Below are 19,327 nucleotides of genomic sequence, written 5' to 3' on the forward strand. Positions count from 1 at the left end.
TTAATGTCCCATACCGTGCCACACTGCCAAGTGCGTGGCCCGGAGCAGGTTCTCCATAAAGGTTTGTTGAATGACTATGTGGTTATATGCATGAGTGAACAAAAGCAGGCCTCAGTGCACCCATCCAAGGGCTGACCCCAGCCCTGTTACCATTTCCCTACCCCTCCAGACCACAACCCTGATCGGGCTATTGAAGACAGCGCGGCTGCTGCGGCTGGTGCGCGTGGCACGGAAGTTGGACCGCTACTCTGAGTACGGGGCGGCTGTGCTCTTCTTGCTCATGTGCACCTTTGCGCTCATTGCGCATTGGCTGGCCTGCATCTGGTACGCCATCGGCAATGTGGAGCGGCCCTACCTGGAACACAAGATCGGCTGGCTGGACAGCCTGGGTGTGCAGCTTGGCAAGCGCTACAACGGCAGCGACCCAGCCTCGGGCCCCTCGGTGCAGGACAAGTATGTCACAGCCCTCTACTTCACCTTCAGCAGCCTTACCAGCGTGGGCTTCGGCAATGTCTCACCCAACACCAACTCCGAGAAGGTCTTCTCCATCTGCGTCATGCTCATTGGCTGTGAGTGAGACCTCATGCCATGGCCTAACTTCATGCTCTGGTCTTACCTGTGAAATTTTATTTGTAGTTTTGTACTGAGATAGAACATAACACATAGCAACAATTCATGCAGTACACTGATCCTAAGTGTGCAGCACAATGAATTTTTGCTGGCGTGTGCACCAATTGTACACAAAATGTAACACCCACACAGTCTATGCTATCTGCCAGGCACCAAGACAGGCTACATAATTTGCAGGGCCCAGAGCAAAATGAAAATGTAGGGACCCTTGTTTAAAAATTATTAAGAATCAGCCAAGTGCCGGGCGCGGTGGCTCAAGCCTGTAATCCCAGCACTTTGGGAGGCCGAGACGGGCGGATCATGAGGTCAGGAGATCGAGACCATCCTGGCTAACCCAGTGAAACCCCGTCTCTACTAAAAAATACAAAAAATTAGCCGGGCGAGGTGGCGGGCGCCTGTAGTCCCAGCTACGCGGGAGACTGAGGCGGGAGAATGGCGTGAACCCGGGAGGTGGAGCTTGCAGTGAGCTGAGATCCAGCCACTGCACTCCAGCCTGGGCGACAGAGCGAGACTCCGTCTCAAAAAAAAAAAAAAAAAAAGAATCAGCCAAGTGTGGTGGCTCAAGTCTGGTAATCCCAGCACTCTGGGACACCAAGGCAGGTGAATCACCCGAGGTCAAGAGTTCAAGACCAGCCTGGCCAACATGGTGAAACCCCATCTCTACTAAAAAATACAAAAAATTAGCCAGGTGTGGTGGCACATGCCTATTATGCCAGCTACTCAGGAGACTGAGGCAGGAGAATCGCTTGAACCTGGGAGGCAGAGGTTGCAGTGAGCCAAGATCGTGCCACTTGACTTCAGCTTAGGTGACAGAGTGAGACTCCATCTCAAAAAAGAAAAAAAAATTATTAAGAATTTTTCACCGGGTGTGGTGGCTCATGCCTGTAATCCCAGCACTTTGGGAGGCCGAGGTGGGCGGATCATGAGGTCAGGAGTTTGAGACCAGCCTGACCAACATGGTGAAACCCCATCTCTACTAAAAATACAAACATTAGCCGGCATGGTGGCGCACGCCTGTAGTCCTAGCTACTCAGGAGGCTGAGGCAGGAGAATAGCTTGAACCCGGGAGGCGGAGCTTGCAGTGAGCTGAGATGGCGCCACTGCACTCCCCTGGGTGACAGAGCAAGACTCCGTCTCAAAAAAAAAAAAAAAGAATTTTTCGACAGTGACAGCAGAGTATTAAACCAAATGCAGGGCTCTTAGCATGCGGCCCCGTGTGTCCACACGGGTTGCACACATGAAGCCAGCTCTGCCAGGCACTCTTTTAAACCCTTCACAAAAGCCCACATTTCATTTCCTTCTGAGCCCAGTTTATAAAGAAAGAACCCAGATAGTGCTAAATTGCCAGAGGGCACACAGCTAGGAAATGTCCGAGTGACCGGATCCCAGCCCAGGGGTTCGGCTCCAAGGCTGTGCTGCTCTCTATCCCTGCTCCCAGCTGCCTGCCTCCCAAGATACCTAGTTTAGGAACACAAGAGGCAGCATGGAATTTTACACATAGATTGAGTTGTCATGTTCAGAGTATTTAGAGATGTGAAAGCCCAAAAAAACAAAAACAAGGGAAGAAAATGGGTGAAAACAAGAAATTGAGATTGCTCTTTTTTGTTTTTGTTTTTTTTGAGACGGTCTCATTCTGTTGCCCAGGCTGGAGCTCAGAGGCACAGTCTTGGCTCACTGCAACCTCTGCCTCCTGGGTTCAAGCGATTCTCATGCCTCAGCCTCCCAAGTAGCTGGGATTACAGGCAAGCACCACCACGCCCGGATAATTTTTGTATTTTTTTGGTAGAGACGGGGTTTCACCATGTTGTCTGGGTTGGTCTCGAACTCCTGACCTCAGGTGATCTGCCCACCTCAGCCTCCCAAAGTGCTGGGATTACAGGCCTGAGCTACCACACCCGGCGGAGACTTTTCTTTTCATTGTATTTTTACAACTTAAAGGAGAAAGCAGATCTGAACTTTAAAAATCCATTGCCAGCCGGGCGCGGTGGCTCAAGCCTGTAATCCCAGCACTTTGGGAGGCCGAGACGGGCGGATCACGAGGTCAGGAGATCCAGACCATCCTGGCTAACACGGTGAAACCCCGTCTCTACTAAAAAATACAAAAAAAAAACTAGCCGGGTGAGTTGGCGGGCGCCTGTAGTCCCAGCTACTCCGGAGGCTGAGACAGGAGAATGGCGTGAACCCGGGAGGCGGAGCTTGCAGTGAGCTGAGATCCGGCCACTGCACTCCAGCCTGGGTGACAGAGCGAGACTCCGTCTCAAAAAAAAAAAACAAAAAACAAAAAACAAAAATCCATTGCCTTCCTTCTTTCTTCTCGGGTGTTTGACCGCTGGGCCCAGTAAGATGCCAAGAGGCACAGGGCATAGGGAGGAGGGCAGGAAGCCCAGGGGCCTTTGTTCCCCATGTGCCCTGGCTCTGCCCTGGTCACTCCTGACTTCTCCCTGGACAGAGGGGTCCCTCACCAGGGAGCTGCTGGAAAGAGGAAGGCCCGGGTAAGCTCAGGCCCAGTGGGGCCGCGGAGGAGCTCACTCCCCTCCCCGCCCCGCCCCCAGCCCTGATGTACGCCAGCATCTTCGGGAACGTGTCCGCGATCATCCAGCGCCTGTACTCGGGCACCGCGCGCTACCACACGCAGATGCTGCGCGTCAAGGAGTTCATCCGCTTCCACCAGATCCCCAACCCGCTGCGCCAGCGCCTGGAGGAGTACTTCCAGCACGCCTGGTCCTACACCAATGGCATTGACATGAACGCGGTGAGCCCCGCCGCTCTGGCCAATGCCCGGGGGAGGCCAAGATCCTGCGGGGGCGGGGCGTCCCCAGAGCCCTCCCCACCCTCTCCCCTAGCCCCACCCCGGCCGCGCCCCGCTGGACTTGGCCGCCCGCCTTGCAGGTGCTGAAGGGCTTCCCCGAGTGCCTGCAGGCTGACATCTGCCTGCACCTGCACCGCGCGCTGCTGCAGCACTGCCCGGCTTTCAGCGGAGCCAGCAAGGGCTGCCTGCGCGCATTAGCCGTCAAGTTCAAGACCACGCACGCGCCGCCTGGGGACACGCTGGTACACCTCGGCGATGTGCTCTCCACGCTCTACTTCATCTCCCGAGGCTCCATCGAGATCCTGCGCGACGACGTGGTCGTGGCCATCCTAGGTGGGTCAGGCGGAGTGGACCAGACCTGTGTTGGGGATTGGATGGAAGGCGGCGGGATTGAAGATGCCCTGCCCAGGTCACCCTCTTCCTGATGAGGATTTTACTTCTACTGGCCAGCAACGTGCACAGCATGTACCCGGGAGAGATATATACCCAGCTTCCTGAATCCTTAAAACAGCCCTCTGCCAGAGGTCCCATTTTCCTGAGAGAGAAGTTGAAGCTGAGGGAGATCATGCTAGTCTGTGGCCAGGCAGGGATTCCAGGGCTGTCAGTGTGACTCAGAAACCCAGGCAGGTCTTCCTACCTTTTTGCACTCTTGGGGAGTTCAGGGAGAAAGGCCAATGGTCTCTCTGGGTGGAGGGGGATTCCCTGGCTGGGGACCCCAGTCTCATTCAGTGCAGACACAGGGATAGCCAGACACTTTGGAGGAAGGGTATGAGCACTGGGCAAGGGGGACAGACAGGTCACAAGCAGCCTCTGCCACATGCCTGCTGTGTGACCTTGGGCAAGTCACTTTACCTCTCTGAGCATCACAGGGTCCTCTCCTAGATTCTCATCTTCCTTGCCTGCCCCATGACTTCACCTCCACCCCAACTTCAGGCTCGCCCTCCTTTGGTCCCCATGATCTGGCTATCCTCCAGCCCCTCTGGACAGGTACCCCTCAGGCTCCCTTCTCTCTCTGCTTCCTCTGGCCTGCTGGTGATCTGCTCTCCTCTCCTCACCTGACACCCTCCCCTGGGCCTGCTCCTCGCTCCCATGGCCTCAGCCTTCACCTGTACCACAAGGATCCCCAGAGCTCTGTCCTCGCCCCGCTGTCTCCTTAGACCAGAATATTCCATTCTTCCTGGGCATGGCCACCTTAGTATTCTATGAGCAGATCAAACTCAATGTATCCCAATCTGAAATCACCTTTCCTCAAAACCAGCTGCTTCAGCATCCCATCACTGTGAAGCATCTGCCCATTGCCCACGCCACAGTCAGCCAAGGGGGCATCCTACTTCATTCCTGCCCACTGTCCACCAGCCAGACTTGTCCATACCTCCCCATCTCACACCTGTCTCCCTGTCCCTGCCTGGATCCAGCCCTCTTTGGGTCCTTCCTGGAAAGGTGTTGGGAACTCCTTTCCCATGGCCCTACGGCTGTTTTACTCCTATGCCTGTCTTCTACCTTCTGCCAGTGACCTGAAAGAGACATCTGTACATCTGTCTCTTCTGCTCAAGATCTCTCCATGGCTCCCCATGGGCCATGCGTGGCATCCCCAGTTATCCCAATCCGACCACCCTGTCCCACCACCCTCCGCCTGGTACTTCATGCTCCAGTCAAACTACTTAGAGTTCTCTAAATCTGTGCCCTTGCATGTGCTGCCACTCTGCCTGGAGCGCCCTACCCTGTGCCAGTCCGGCAGATCCCAGTTGTCCTCCAAGGCTGGGCTTAGGCATAGGTTTCTGTATGAGACCTTCCCTCACTCCCAGCCTACCTTAGATGTGCCATCCACGGCTGGGGGCGTGGTGGCTCACGCCTGAAATTCCAGCACTTTGGGGGGCTGAGGTGCGTGGATCACAAGGTCAGGAGTTCAAGACCAGCCTGGCCAAGATGGTGAAACCCCGTCTCTACTAGAAACACAAAAATTTAGCCCGGTGTGGTGGCAGGTGCCTGTAGTCCCAGCTACTTGGGAGGCTGAGGCAGAGAATTGCTTGAACCCAGGAGGTGGAGATTGCAGTGAGCCAAGATCACGCCACTGCACTCCAGACTGGGCGACAGAGCAAGAAAAAAAAAAAAGTGCCATCACATGGGAGGGATGATAATTATTATTAATAATTAAGAAGTTAATCCAATTTAAGTCTCAGTCAGAGACATGAAACCTCTCATTTTGTCCTGAGTAGAAAGAGATATTAGATCAGAATCTTTCATCTACTGGAAAACCATCACATAATAGTGTTGCCCAGATTTCAAGCTTCAGGCTTTCATGTGTGGCCCTAGTGAGCCCCTTCCCTCTCCAGGCCTCAGCCCTCTCTTCTGTGAATGTCCTTTGATCCTGTTCTCTTGTGGGGACATATCCCAGCCTCCACCCATCCCTCTGTGCTAACTGTTAGTGCCGCTTGCACAGTGTCACCAGGCTGAGGGTGCTGGACTTTCTGGGGGAGTGGCAATCAAAGCAGTCATGCTCTGTGGCACCCCGGCCTGGGGCTCTCCACCCCTGGGCCCTGACAGTGCAGTGCTGATCACATGCTGTTTCTTCTGCCCTGATTGCCTTTATCATGGGGGCCAGTCCTTGTTTCTCTCCACACAGCCCCCATTTCTCTTCCTCTGTAAGCTCCCTCCTCTCTGTCCCTGCCACCCCTGGCAGGAGGAGCCCCTCCCTCCTCCATGGCCCCATAACTCTTGGTTCTTCCTGTTTCTAGGGCTCTACAGATCATGCTGTAAACTTGTTAGCTGCTTATATACCTATCTTGCAGGGATTTGAGGGGGTCCTTATGGGTGGCACAACATCTTATATTTATATCCTTTGGCCAGCACAGCACCTGGCACCAGGAGGGCCCAGTACCCTTGCCACATACCTGAGCATCACCCATGTCTACCCTGGGACATCCTTCCGCCTTGTCTTGCATGGACCTAGTCAGGTGCCTCTTGCTTTTTTGTTTTGTTTTGTTTTGTTTTTTGTTTGCTTTTTAGATAGAGTCTCGCTCTGTTGCCCAGGCTGGAGTATAGTGGTGCAATCTCAGCTCCCAGCAAACTCCGCCTCCCGGGTTCAAGCGATTCTTCTGCCTCAGCTTCCCGAGTAGCTGGGATTATAGGCCACCATGCCCTGCTAATTTTTGTTTTTGTTGTTGTTGTTTTTAGTAGAGATGAGGTTTCACCATGTTGGCCAGACTGGTCTCAAACTACTGACCTCAAATAATCCACCAGCCTCAGCCTCCCAAAGTGCTGGGGTTACAGGCATGAGCCACTGCGCCCAGCCGCCTGTTGCTTTTTGAGTCACTTTCTCAAGCATCACCTCATCTGCTTCCCTGAACAGTCCAGTGGGGTCGGCAAGGCAGATCAGGTTTTACCCATTTTAGAGATGAAGACTCTGGGGTCCAGACAGGGGGAGTAACTTCCCCAGGCTTCCTCCACCAGGGCCATGCTGGTTACCTGGCCCCACAATCAGGAGTGGGAAGACAAAGAGAAGCCTCCGGCCCTGCCCTGGCGGAGTTAGGTGCTCTGGCCCCGGGTTTCTTGCACCCTGCTCCACAGCACCGGCAGGCCAAGCAGCAAGAAGACGTTGAGACAGACATTGAGGCTTTAGGGCCCCTTCCTGCCCACTGTGCCAAAGAGTGTGGGCTACAGGAGGGAGATTCTGATGGATGGTGGTTCTGAAGGGCCTGGAGACAGTGAGAGGAGCCTGGGTGGCTCAAAGGGCACAGGAAGAGAACAGCCACTCCACCACCACCACCCTGCCACCCACAGCCAGCACATCCAGCCATGGATCATTGGCAGAGCTCGATCCTGGGCAGCAGGCCCCAGCCTAGAAGGATGTCTGAGGTTGGGGGAGGTCATGGTCAAAGGACCCTCATAAGGGAGCATGGAGCCAGACCCTGAAGAAACTCCCACCCCTCTGGCTGGCAGGAAAGAATGACATCTTTGGGGAGCCCGTCAGCCTCCATGCCCGGCCAGGCAAGTCCAGTGCAGACGTGCGGGCTCTGACCTACTGCGACCTGCACAAGATCCAGCGGGCAGACCTGCTGGAGGTGCTGGACATGTACCCGGCCTTTGCGGACAGCTTCTGGAGTAAGCTGGAGGTCACCTTCAACCTGCGGGACGTGAGTCAGGGCCAGGTGGGCCAGGGTGGGTAGAAATGCCCAGGCAGCCTGCTGAGGGCTGGGCCTGCCTGGCCTGAGGGCACCCATCTGACCAATACCCTTCCTTTCAACCCCATCCTACAACCTTTGCCATAATTTCTTCTGTGCCTACCATGGCTGGCGTCATGCTAAGTATGAGGATAGCTACTATTTATTAAGCACTGACTATGTGCTAAGGGTGGGGCTTCGTTTACATGATCTCCTTGCAAATGGTATTACTATCCCTATTTTCCAGATGAGGAAACTGAAGATTAGAGGCAATAAATAAATTGGCCAAAGCCATTCAGCTAGTAAATGGCAGAGCCAAAATGTGAATTTAATTTGTCTGACTCCAAAGCCCAGGCATTCCCACCATACCACACCAAGCTGAAAAGGAAGGTGCCTCCCGTCCAGAGGGCTCACAGTGCCAGGCACAGGGGCTGCCAAGAGGTGACAAAGCTGTCTCTCTTCTCACACTTATCCCTCAGTAGAGGAGATTTTGACAACTCAAGAAAAATAAAGAGCCACAAAGTAAAATAGCCAAAGTCACAAAGGTATAAAGGAAAAGCCATGTGGAGATCAAGCTTGCCAAGGAGTGGGACAGCCAGGACCGACCTGGAATGCCCAGAGCAGGGTATCACAGAGGAGGGAACTAATGGGAAGAAGGCAGTGTGCACCTGGCCAGGAAACATAGAGCCCGGGCTGTTTCTTCCCCGGCGCCCCTCCCCCTCCACCTCAGGGGAGGACTCTGCTGGCATGGGCCCTGTGCCCAGTTTCCTGAGCATGGAGCTGGGTGGGCTTTCTGGCTGTGGACAGCCCTCCCCACACCATCCCCTCACCCCTTCCTCAGTATCTCCCCTCCCCCCACCCCCACAATCTGCACAGGGGATACCTGGTAAGGACTCTGCCTTGGGGCCCCAGCCATCAGGCAGCCAGAATGCCTAGCAGCTGGGCACCAGGACAGGAGGGGTGTGGTCTCTGCGGCCTGGGCCATCTGCAGGAAGCCACCCAGGGCATCGTTGCTGTGCCCAGCTGCTTGTCACTCTTTCACCTAGTTGTGACAGCACCATGGGGTGAGGGCAGGGAAGAACAAAGAGGCCCCATCCCAGTTTTGGTTCCTGTTACTTCACCCTCTTGTTTCCCACAAGGCAGCCGGGGGTCTCCACTCATCCCCCCGACAGGCTCCTGGCAGCCAAGACCACCAAGGTTTCTTTCTCAATGACAACCAGTCAGGTGAGCAAAGCTAGCCCCCGCTCCCACCAGCCCGCAGCCCCTGGCCAGCATCCTGCCCCTCCCATATCCTCTCCATCCTGCCTCCCCAGCACCAACCCCTCCATGAATGGAGAGGGGCTCCCTCTCTAGACCCAGAGCTAGAACCTTTGCCCTGCTTCCTCCCCAGTCTCCCAGCCCTGATGGCCTGTGTCCTCAGAGGCAGAGTGAGGGCTCTGTGGTTCAAATGCAACCCCCAGGGGTGTATGGAGACTAGCCAGCCCCCTGAGGTTCCACACCAAGGCATCAGGGGGCCACTGGGCTGCAGCTCCCTGGGCAGTGAAACCAGCGCTAAAAGTCCTCACCCTGCCAGGGTCTCCCCATGAGCTGGGGCCCCAGTTCCCCTCCAAGGGCTACCACCTCCTGGGTCCTGGGAACCAGAACTCCATGGGGGCAGGAGCTTGTGCTCCAGGGCACCCAGGTGAGGAGAGCCACTCTTCATACCCTGTGTCCCCAGGGCAGGTAGGGGGTGGGGGACGGGCTCTACTGAGAAGGGTCAGGCCTGTGGAACCAGCTGGGCCCATCTGAGACTTCCCTTTCCCTCCTGCAGATGCAGCCCCTCCCCTGAGCATCTCAGATGCATCTGGCCTCTGGCCTGAGCTGCTGCAGAAAATGCCCCCAAGGCACAGCCCTCCAACCCCTCAGGGAGACCCAGATTGTTGGCCTCTGAAGCTGGGCTCCAGGCTAGAGCAGCTCCAGGCCCAGATGAACAGGTGAGTGCGCTGTGGCCAGGGCTGGGGGCTGGGCATGGGTAGCCCCTCCTAGTGACTCAGAGACATCACGGGGTGCCAGGTGGGTTTTAGAATGGGGTAGGCCATTTAGCTGCAGGTCTACCCATGCCTGTCACTAAGCACAGTTCCCCCGATGACTTCCCCTAGCGAACTCTGGAACATGCCAAGGGAGCTTCTCAGGGGAGGGGCACAAGCATGTGCAGAAACAAATTCCACAGGTCCTGGGAAAGGGAAAGGGGGTGTGTCCTATGGATGGCAGGGCTGTGGTGGCAGAGTGGGGGCTTACAGGCAGAGCAGTCTAGCTTCAAATTCTGGCTCTGTTCCCTACCAGCAAGAGTGTGGGCAAGTTACTGAACAGCTCTGAAGCTAGTTTGCCCTTTTGTGAAATGGGGATAGTTAGAACATCCACGTCAAAGCATCTTGGGGACTGAATGTTGTCTGCTTGGTGCCTGCTCACTGGTGGTGTTAGAGTCAGGGGTGTACCGGGGGAATCTGGGCAGGGGCTGAGGATCCCAGTAAGGAAATAGCTTCAGGTAGGCCCCAGGCTGCCATTCCATCTAGCAGGAACAGCACACAGGCTACAAGATTGACAGCTGCCCTCAGGAACTGCTCTTGCCAGCCCTGACCCTGACTGTGGGGTTCTGTCTGGCAGGCTGGAGTCCCGCGTGTCCTCAGACCTCAGCCGCATTTTGCAGCTCCTCCAGCAGCCCATGCCCCAGGGCCAAGCCACCTACATTCTGGAAGCCCCTGCCTCCAATGACCTGGCCTTGTTTCCTATAGCCTCGGAGATGACGAGTCCAGGGCCCAGGCTACCCCAGGGCTTTCTGCCTCCTGCACAGGTAAGAGGTGAGGGGATTCCCAGGGACTTACCTAGAAGCAGCTGCATGCCTTCCCTAGCCCGACTTGGTCACAGTGTGGCATCAGGCCCAGAGCCTCTGTGGCCCCAGAGCAGCCAGGGCTTCTGCTTACCTCCTTTATGATCAGAGTCACGGTAGGGTTAGCCTGGGCAAGGTGCTGGCAAAGCCCAGAATGTGACTACAGAGCCTGCAGCTGGGGCCAGGGCAGCAGGACCCTGAGGTGTGGGAAGGTCAGGTACAATTTTTGCCTGAGCCCATCCCTGAAGTCAGGGTAGATTAACCTGTAGCCTGGCCTGGGGTGCATCCCTCTTTCTTGCTCCTCCCAGACCCCAAGCTATGGAGACTTGGACGACTGTAGTCCAAAGCACAGGAGTTCCTCCCCCAGGATGCCTCACCTGGCTGTGGCAACGGACAAAACTCTGGCACCATCCTCAGAAAAGGAACAGCCTGAGGGGCTCTGGGCACCCCTGGCCTCACCTCTGCATCCCCTGAAAGTACAGGGACTCATCTGTGGTCCCTGCTTCTCCTCCCTCCCTGAACACCTTGGCTCTGTTCCCAAGCAGCTGGACTTCCAGAGACATGGCTCAGATCCTGGATTTGCAGGGAGTTGGGGCCACTGAACTCCAAGATAAAGACACCATGAGGGGATTGAAGGTGGGCAAGGTGAGAGTTAAGGGTCTTGAGGAGGTGGCCGGGTGCAGTGGCTCACACCTGTAATCCCAGCACTTTGGGAGGCTGAGGCAGGCAGATAATGAGGTCAGGAGATCAAGACCATCCTGGCTAACACAGTGAAACCCTGTCTCTACTAAAAATAATTTTAAAAAATTAGCCAGACCTGATGGCAGGCTCCTGTAGTCCCAGCTACTGGGGAGGCTGAGGCAGGAGAATGGCGTGGACCCGGGAGGTGGAGGTTGCAGTGAGCCGAGACTGCGCCACTGCACTCCAGCCTAGGTGACAGAGCGAGACTCCGTCTCAAAAAAAAGAGGATCTTGGGGAGGCAGACAGCCTCCCAGATGGGCCTCTCCTAATCTCCTAAAGTAGCTACAAACTGCTGATCCAGGTGACCCAGGATGGCGTGGGTGAAGAGGCTCAGGACTTATCCCAGCCTCCTCCAGGGCTCCATTTAAACAGCAAGCCTGGTGGAGGGTGGGAGAGTCTCAGGTGTGGAGGCAGCTTACAGGATGGAGGGGGCAGTGAAGAAAGAAGTTTCTGATCTACATGAGTACCTTGCTCTGAGCCTCCCAGCTCAAAACCCTCCAGCACCTCATGGCCCAGCACCAAGGCCCAGGATTGGTCACCATGATCACTCTTACCATGAGACTCCAACCTGGCTGGAGATGGAGGTGTCTTCTGTGGTAGACATGTCAGGACAGACCTCCAGCCCTCTGCTTCTGATGGTTCTGTGACGTTGGGTCTCTTGAGGGCAGTGGAGTGTCACACAGCTAATAAAGTGCACATTTCATGTTGGGCTGGGTGTGTCACTTATCTGAAGGTCATCAGGTCTTTGACGGTGCTGTGGCTTTCTCCAAACCCTTCTTGTAAGGAGCTGGAGACTTACCCTCCACCGTATCTAGTGTGTTGGGGACCTGAAGGTGGTTCTGCTGGGTCCAGAAGCTCCTGGAACCTGGGGCTGTTAGGCCGAGGTGAAGGGAAGCAGAGGTGCTGGCTTGGTGGCCCTAGGGGATCATGACAACAGCCAACACTTCGGTAGCACTCGCCCTGTACCAGGCACTGTGCTGACAGCTCTGCAGATACTTGTTCATCTAATCCTCAGAACAACCCCAAGGGGTTGATATTATTATCCCCATTTTAGAGATGTGGGATCAGTAGCAGAGAGACTAAGACACCCAAGCATGAGGGGGAATTCTGAATTCAGGTACTGTTCTGTTTCCTGATCTAGGTGCTGGTTACAGGAGTGTGTTCAGGTTGCCAAAGAGTGTGTTTCTATGTGTAAATTATACCTCAGTTTAAAAAATAATAATAAAAAAAGAGGCCAGGCATAGTGGCTCATGCCTGTAATCCCAGGGCTTTGGGATGAGGATGAGGCGGGAGGACTACTTGAGGCCAGGAGTCCAAGGTTACAGTAAGCCATAATTGCATCACTGCACTCACAGCCTGGGCAATGGAATAAGACCCTGTCTCAAAATGAAAATTAAAAAAAAACATCCCTGTGCCTAACACAATAGGAAAAGGAGGACATAATTTCAACCCAGATGGTCTAGCTTTGAGAGCATGTGCAATTAACCACTGCTGAAAAGGACAAATTAACCATTGTGCAAGAACTACCTGGTTATTGCTTTTCAATCCTTTGTTCCAGTGTTCTGTAAAAGAATTTCAAATATGTGTATCCCCCTCATGCATTTTTCAGTTGACATCTGAAATATTATAAAATACAATGATATATTTAAATAAATGCAAAGGATGTAATCTCAAGTGTCTTGTAAATATTGACACTTTATGAAACAATTCCATCCTTCATTTGTATTGACCCATTCCTACCCAAATAGCAGTGATTTGAGAGCCACCACCATCCATTTTAAAAACACAAGAAACCCTTCTTTAACATTGTTCTTTTTTCTTTTCTTATAATTCCCACTATTCTTCCCATAGTTTTATCCTACATGTAATTTATTGGTATGCTTCAAAGCCTACTATTGATCACCCTATCATATGTTTGCAACACAAATATGTATACAGGCCGGGTGCAGTGGTTCACTCATGCCTATAATCCCAACACTTTTGGAGGATTGCTTGAGGCCAGGAATTCAAGACCAGCTGGGCAGCATAGCTCAACCCAGTCTCTACAAAAAAATTTTTTTAATTAGCCAAGCATTGTGATGCGCACCGGTAGTCCCAGGTACTACAGGGCTTGCTGGGAGGCTTGGGTGGGAGAGTCACTTGAACCTAAGAGGTCAAGACTGCAGTAAGCCATGTTCATGCAACTGTACTCCAACCTGGGTAACAGAGCAAGACTCAGTCTCTTTTTTTTTTTTTTTTTTTGAGACAGAGTCTCGCTCTGCGGCCCAGGCTGGAGTGCAGTGGCCGGATCTCAGCTCACTGCAAGCTCCGCCTCCCAGGTTCACGCCATTCTCCTGCCTCAGCCTCCCGAGTAGCTGGGACTACAGGCGCCCGCCACCTCGCCCGGCTAGTTTTTTGTATTTTTAGTAGAGACGGGGTTTCACCGGGTTAGCCAGGATGGTCTCGATCTCCTGACCTTGTGATCCGCCCGTCTCGGCCTCCCAAAGTGCTGGGATTACAGGCTTGAGCCACCGCGCCCAGCCAAGACTCAGTCTCTTAAAAAAAAAAAAAAAAAAAAAGGTTGGTCACGGGGTGGCTCACGCCTATAATCCCAGCACTTTGGGAGGCTGAGGTGGGAGGACCGGTTGAACCCAGCCTGGGTAATACAGCAAGACCTTGTCTCTACAAAAAATAAAAGGAGGTAGGAGGATTGCTTGAGCCCGGGAGGCCAAGGCTGCAATAAGCAGTGTCTCCCCCACTGCACTACCACCTTGGGTAACAGAGCAAGACCCTGCCTAAAAACAAATGTGTATTAATTAATTGACATTTTAAAATTAATTTTTTGTAACTTTAATAAGGCTTTAAGGGTTACATCTATTAGTAGTACAGTTGTTCAAAACAACATTTATATTCAATTTTCTAATAAAAACTGAAATTTTATTGGAAATGTAGGTCACAAAAGAAAAAATTTCCTCCCCCCATTAGTTCCTATTATCTGTGGCTAAATATCATTATTTTTTATTAGAATAAGACAAGGTACCACAAATTTTGTACTTCTTTTTCTTTCCTTTTTAAATTTTTTTTTAAACTTTCCTCTTTACAGGGGATTTCCTTTAGCTGGGCGTGGTGGCGGGCACCTGTGATCCCAGCTACTCAGGAGGCTGAAGCAGGAGAATCACTTGAACCCTGAAGGCGGAGGTTGCAGTGAGCCAAGATAGTGCCACTGCACTAGAGCCTGGGCAACACAGCGAGACCCTGTCTCAAAAATAAAATAAAATAAAAAAATAAGGGGGATTTCTTGGGCAGATGTGGTGGCTCACGCCTATAATCCCAACACTTTGGGAGGCCAAGGCTGGCAGATCATTTGAGGTCAGGAGTTCGACACCAGCATGGTCAACATGGTGAAACCCTGTCTCTACTAAAAATACAAAAATTAGCTGGCCGTGGTGGTACACCCCTGTAATCCCAGCTACTCGGGAGGCTGAGGCAAGAGAATCACTTAAACCTGGGAGATGGAAAAATCATTTTCACTAAAAATTATATTTAGCGCCCAGAATGGTGGCTCAAGCCTGTAATCCCGGAACTTCTGGATGCTGATGTGGGAGGGTCGCTTGAGCCTAAGTTCGAGATCAGCCTGGGCAACATGGAGAGATCTCATCTCTACAAATAATTTAAAAATAGCTAGGTGTGGTGGCAAAAGTCTGTTGTTCCAGCTGCTCTGGAGGCTAAAGTGGAATCGTTTGAGCCTAGGCAGTCGAGGCTACAGTGAGCCCTTATCACACCAGTGCACTCCAGCCTGGGTGACAGGGCAAGACCCTGTCTTTAAAAAAAAAAAAAAAAAACTTTAATGTTATAATCCAACAATTCAATACAAACCTCCTTCAATTTTGATGAAAGCTAAGAATTGGAAACCATTTATATAAAGGTGTCACTTGGTCTCTGGCCCTTCTCCCTTTCAAACTCACAGGCACAGATACTTTTGGGGCTGGATTAGCATTTGCGTTGGGATGCACGGCGGGGAAGGTACAGGATGGGAACCGACAAAAACAGAGCCAAGCTGGTCAGGTCGGTGTCTACCCCAGAATTCGGGGACATTTCTAGATCCTGCAGGAAAGCGCGGGAGGACCTGACTCAAGCTGGCCTGGCCCTGAGCGCATCTGCGCCCCTGAAGCCTGGCCCTGAGGCCCGAAGACAGCAGCTTTCGGGTTAAAGGGGCCTTGGGAAGAGAAGGGGCAGGAAGGTGGTACCCGTTGCGCATAGGCCAGGCTGCCAGGCCGCGGGGCTCGGTCCCGCGAAAGTAGTAGGTCTTCCGCTAAAGCAGAATTGTACTTTTACTCGACAGCATGGAAAGGCCGCTCAGAACAGCAGCAGCAGAGGAGAAGTCAGCGCAGGTCACAGACAGTTTCACGCTCAGAGACTTGGCCTAGAACTTGGAGGCCCGCTACTCCAGCACGCTCGCCTCCCGGCCACCCACGCCCCCACCACCCGCACTGCGCCGTTATCTGCCTGACTGACATCTTGGTCAGCCAATGATCTTTGGGGCTGCCAAAGCTCCTGCCTCCGAGAGTTGGGCGGGGCGAGTAGTTGCAATGACAAACATTTAACCCAATAACGAGGAGATGTCACACGCTACGGCCGCAATAACCAATGAGAAGAAAGAATCCTTTCGAAAGGACGTGTCAGGCAACCAACGGCCGGTGGCGCTGCAGGGGTCCCGTGGCTTCCGTTCCGAGAGGGCGGGGCGGCGTCCCGAAACGGAAGGTGGTTGTCGTCGGTGCCCAAGCTGGTTTGAAACTAGGGGTCGGGTTCGGTCGTTGTCGTTGTTTGTCGCCGCATCCCCGCTTCCGGGGTAGGCCGTTCCTGCCCGCCCCCGCCCCTCCTCCCTTCGGACCCATAGATCTCAGGCCCGGCTCCCCGCCCGACTCGCACCCCGCCCGCCGCAGCCCACTGTTGACCCGGCCCGTACTGCGGCCCCGCCGCCACCATGTCCCTGCACGGCAAACGGAAGGAGATCTACAAGTATGAAGCGCCCTGGACGGTCTACGCGATGAACTGGAGTGTGCGGCCCGATAAGCGCTTTCGCTTGGCGCTGGGCAGCTTCGTGGAGGAGTACAACAACAAGGTGGGCCAGGCAGGGCCTCGGAACCCAGCTGGCGGGGAGCGGGCCCCGGGAGCGCCCTTTCCGGGCCGGAGCCCAGGCCCCAGAACCCTCCTGCGGACTCGCCTTAGGGCCATGGAGCGGTTCCAATGTCTGGCCCTGTGCTGAAGGTTTCGTACTCGTTGTCTGTCTCATTTAATCCCGGCAGCATTCTTGTGTAGTCGGCAGTGTAGTGGGGAAACTGAGTCACGGTTTTGTGACTTGCCTGGGTCAGGCAGCTATTTCGTGGTGGAAACAGGTCTTAAAACCGGGTTTACGCCCCAAAGATACTCCATTTATTCCTCCCGTGCTCTCCACTCCTGCCGCATTTTTTTCGTTGGTGGGCGGGGAAGGGAAGAGGGAGTGGTAGTTGTGAAGGAAAATGCAGACGCTTCTATTCGCGGTCGTGCACTCTTGGCCACACTAGATTTCTATTAAGACGATCTGTTGTACAAGCTTCCCCGCCCCCTACTCCCACACCCCGGGTGTGGATCCTAGCCCTTCTGCCAGAATTACTGTTGCTCTTGCTTCCTGATAACCATTCTCTCTAAAGCAATCTCTTTGGAAATCTTGGCCTGTGGCATGATCCCGCGGTTGTTTCCTGAACACAGGATGACAGGGCCTTATCTTTTGGCTTGTTTCATGCTAGTACAGTTGTGTGACCTTTAGTAGTAGATCTTGCTGGACATTCATCAATTTGAGAATCCTTTATAGAAGCACGGTGTCGTAGGGGAGCTTTTAAACTGGCATTGCAACATAAACTCATCTTTGAAAGCTGAATAAGTCAGTTGGAAGCATTTTCTTTGCTTTCTTCCTTTTACTCAATTAAAGTTGAATGATAGCGATCAGAGCAACTGAAAGCTGTGGCTAGTGATATTTAAAGCCACTACTGCCTTATGCCATGAGCATCAGATTTAAGAAGAGTAAAACTGGCTGGGCGCGGTGGTTCACGCCTGTAATCCCAGCACTTTGGGAGGCCGAGGCAGGCAGATTACCTGAGCTCAGGAGTTTGCGACCAGGCTGGGTAACAAGATGAAACGCTGTCTACTAAAATACAAAAAAAAAAAAAAAAAGAAGAAGAAGAAGAAAACTGTTCAGTGACAAGGCTCATGCAGGGGGGAAAAAGCCAGGTGGTCTAGGAGTGGGTCCTGTCTGGTTATTGACTAGCTGTGAGGTGTTGCACAGGCCTGTTTTATTATCTGTGACCCACAGTTTGCTGTAGGGAAGGGGTTCTGGTTTACATGTGAGGGTCTTGTAAAAAAGAAATTTGAATATTTTACAGTTTGTTTACAGTTTTTCAGGAGCACGTTTCTCTAGAGTAGGTCTTCTTTGGAGTCCTCTTTGAGAAGCTGATGAAAGCGATGGATTTTCATTGTCCAGACATTACACATACGTGAACATATTTACAAACAAATCCAAGCAATATGCACTGATCTTTAAGTTCACCCATTTCCCGGGCGAAATAGAGCTGTATTTCCTTTCCTCTGATGCTTCTTTCTTCCTTGTGGCCCATTGTGGACAGCTGAACTGGGAATGGGATTCAAGCTTCTGATGTGGACACCGTGTTAGTAAAATTAAGACCACTAGAACTATTGTTTAAGGATACACGTGGAAAATAAAAAAGTATGTCTTTCAAAGAGCTTAAGCTTAATTTTTCACACAAATTAATGTTTTTTTCCTGTGTGTTTTTCCAGTGTCACGGGGTAAACAATAGTTACTCCTATTCTCCAGAGAGGAGAAACTGAGCCACAGTTAGGCTGCTGGTAGAATCAATGGAGTAGTCAAACTGCTGTTGCAGGAACTCTACCCCAGTTTGTCCTTTCTTTTAGCAACTCTCTGGAGCTTCCTCTTTGTTCCAGGCACACAGGTAGCATGGCTTAGCAGCGAAATGCAAACTAATAACCCCACTATCAACAGCGTAAGCAGTTAGCTATATCTTAACTCACATGATGTAGGCAATGTGCTGTCTTAAAATCATTTTTGTGCCTCCACCTGTCAGTAGGTCAGGGTTCTTAAATTCTGTGTGCTATGATCATCTGATACCAATAGACCCCTTCTCATAGTTATGTTTTCAAATGCATAGAACACGTAGAATTACAAAAGAAACCACTTACGTTGCACTACAGATATAAACATGTTTTTAGAAGTGGTGATGTAGTCATATGTACTTTTAATAAATTAACATATTGATTTACACCATCCAGTGTAATTATTAATGTAATTTTGAAGTGGTGACAAGGGTAAACAGCATTTCAAGATGCTTAACTGCACCGTGGTGGGAAAAAATATTTCTCTTGCTGGTGAAGTCACAGATACTTATGCCACTGTGAGCACCTAACCCATTTGTAATTGAAGGAAATAAAACATATTTAGCTAGAGGTGAATGGAAATATGGGCGTGATTTTCCAATTCAAGTTCACAGACCCCAAGTTAAGAAACCCTGCGAGACAGGATTATGTCTAGTGGTTGGTGAGCAGCAAATCCTGCCTTAAAGCAATGATTCTGAAGCTAAGTTTGTGAGAAGCCCTGCCAAAGACGTGGTCGACTTCGTAATTTGGAGAAACTTTAGAATTATTGGTTGGAATTTTTAGACCATTGGTTCCTGCTTGCCATGGATAGTGATCACCAGCAGAGGAAAAAGTAAATGGACACAGCGAATTAACATTGATGAAAAAGGCTAGAAGTGGTCATCTTTTTAGTGTGGAGACATTCACTAAGAAAACATGGTTATAATTTTTAAAATTTGGTATTAACATACTCATGTTTTCCTAACGTAAAATTGTTCCTAGTTGATCCATAGAATTAAGTCTATCAACAGTTTAAGAAATTGATTTCCAGGTGTTCCTTCGTGTGACTAAATTTGGGAATTATTGCAGAGTAAAAAAACAGATTCTATCAAATACACCTGGAATAAAAAGCCCCATTATAGGGCTGGGCGTGGTGCTTCACACCTGTAATCCTAGCACTTTGGGAGGCTGAGATGGGAGAATCACTTCAGTCCAGGA

At 52.1% G+C, this 19,327-nt stretch overlaps 2 protein-coding genes across 11 annotated transcripts in view; both read left to right on the forward strand.

Annotated features, from left to right (window-relative positions):
• Nucleotides 1-16,216, forward strand: part of KCNH6 (potassium voltage-gated channel subfamily H member 6) — a 28,572-nt gene extending 12,356 nt beyond the window's left edge. For 2 of the 9 annotated variants that reach the window (XM_015120082.3, XM_077972377.1), the window contains exons 6-13: nucleotides 170-569; nucleotides 3,183-3,382; nucleotides 3,520-3,772; nucleotides 7,379-7,572; nucleotides 8,739-8,823; nucleotides 9,410-9,572; nucleotides 10,243-10,429; nucleotides 10,774-12,874. In XM_015120082.3, coding sequence (XP_014975568.3) covers nucleotides 170-569; nucleotides 3,183-3,382; nucleotides 3,520-3,772; nucleotides 7,379-7,572; nucleotides 8,739-8,823; nucleotides 9,410-9,572; nucleotides 10,243-10,429; nucleotides 10,774-11,067 — 1,776 coding nt within the window. In that variant the 3' untranslated portion in view covers nucleotides 11,068-12,874. Of the gene's footprint in view, nucleotides 1-169; nucleotides 570-3,182; nucleotides 3,383-3,519; nucleotides 3,773-7,378; nucleotides 7,588-8,738; nucleotides 8,824-9,172; nucleotides 9,281-9,409; nucleotides 9,573-10,242; nucleotides 10,430-10,773; nucleotides 12,875-14,288; nucleotides 14,478-15,527 lie in introns of those variants that run through there. The other 7 variants (XM_077972370.1, XM_077972374.1, XM_077972372.1 and 4 more) reach the window with 7 other exon arrangements.
• The window catches only part of DCAF7 (DDB1 and CUL4 associated factor 7), a 36,049-nt gene continuing 32,658 nt past the window's right edge, over nucleotides 15,937-19,327 (forward strand). For both annotated transcript variants that reach the window (XR_001440529.3, XM_015120083.3), the window contains exon 1: nucleotides 15,937-16,307. Coding sequence is in view for 1 of the 2 variants with exons in the window: in XM_015120083.3 (XP_014975569.1) it covers nucleotides 16,170-16,307 (138 nt within the window). In the remaining variant the exon portion in view is untranslated. The remainder of the gene's footprint in view (nucleotides 16,308-19,327) is intronic.

Source organism: Macaca mulatta, chromosome 16 (genome assembly GCF_049350105.2).
Source record: "Macaca mulatta isolate MMU2019108-1 chromosome 16, T2T-MMU8v2.0, whole genome shotgun sequence".
Lineage (NCBI taxonomy): Eukaryota > Metazoa > Chordata > Mammalia > Primates > Cercopithecidae > Macaca > Macaca mulatta.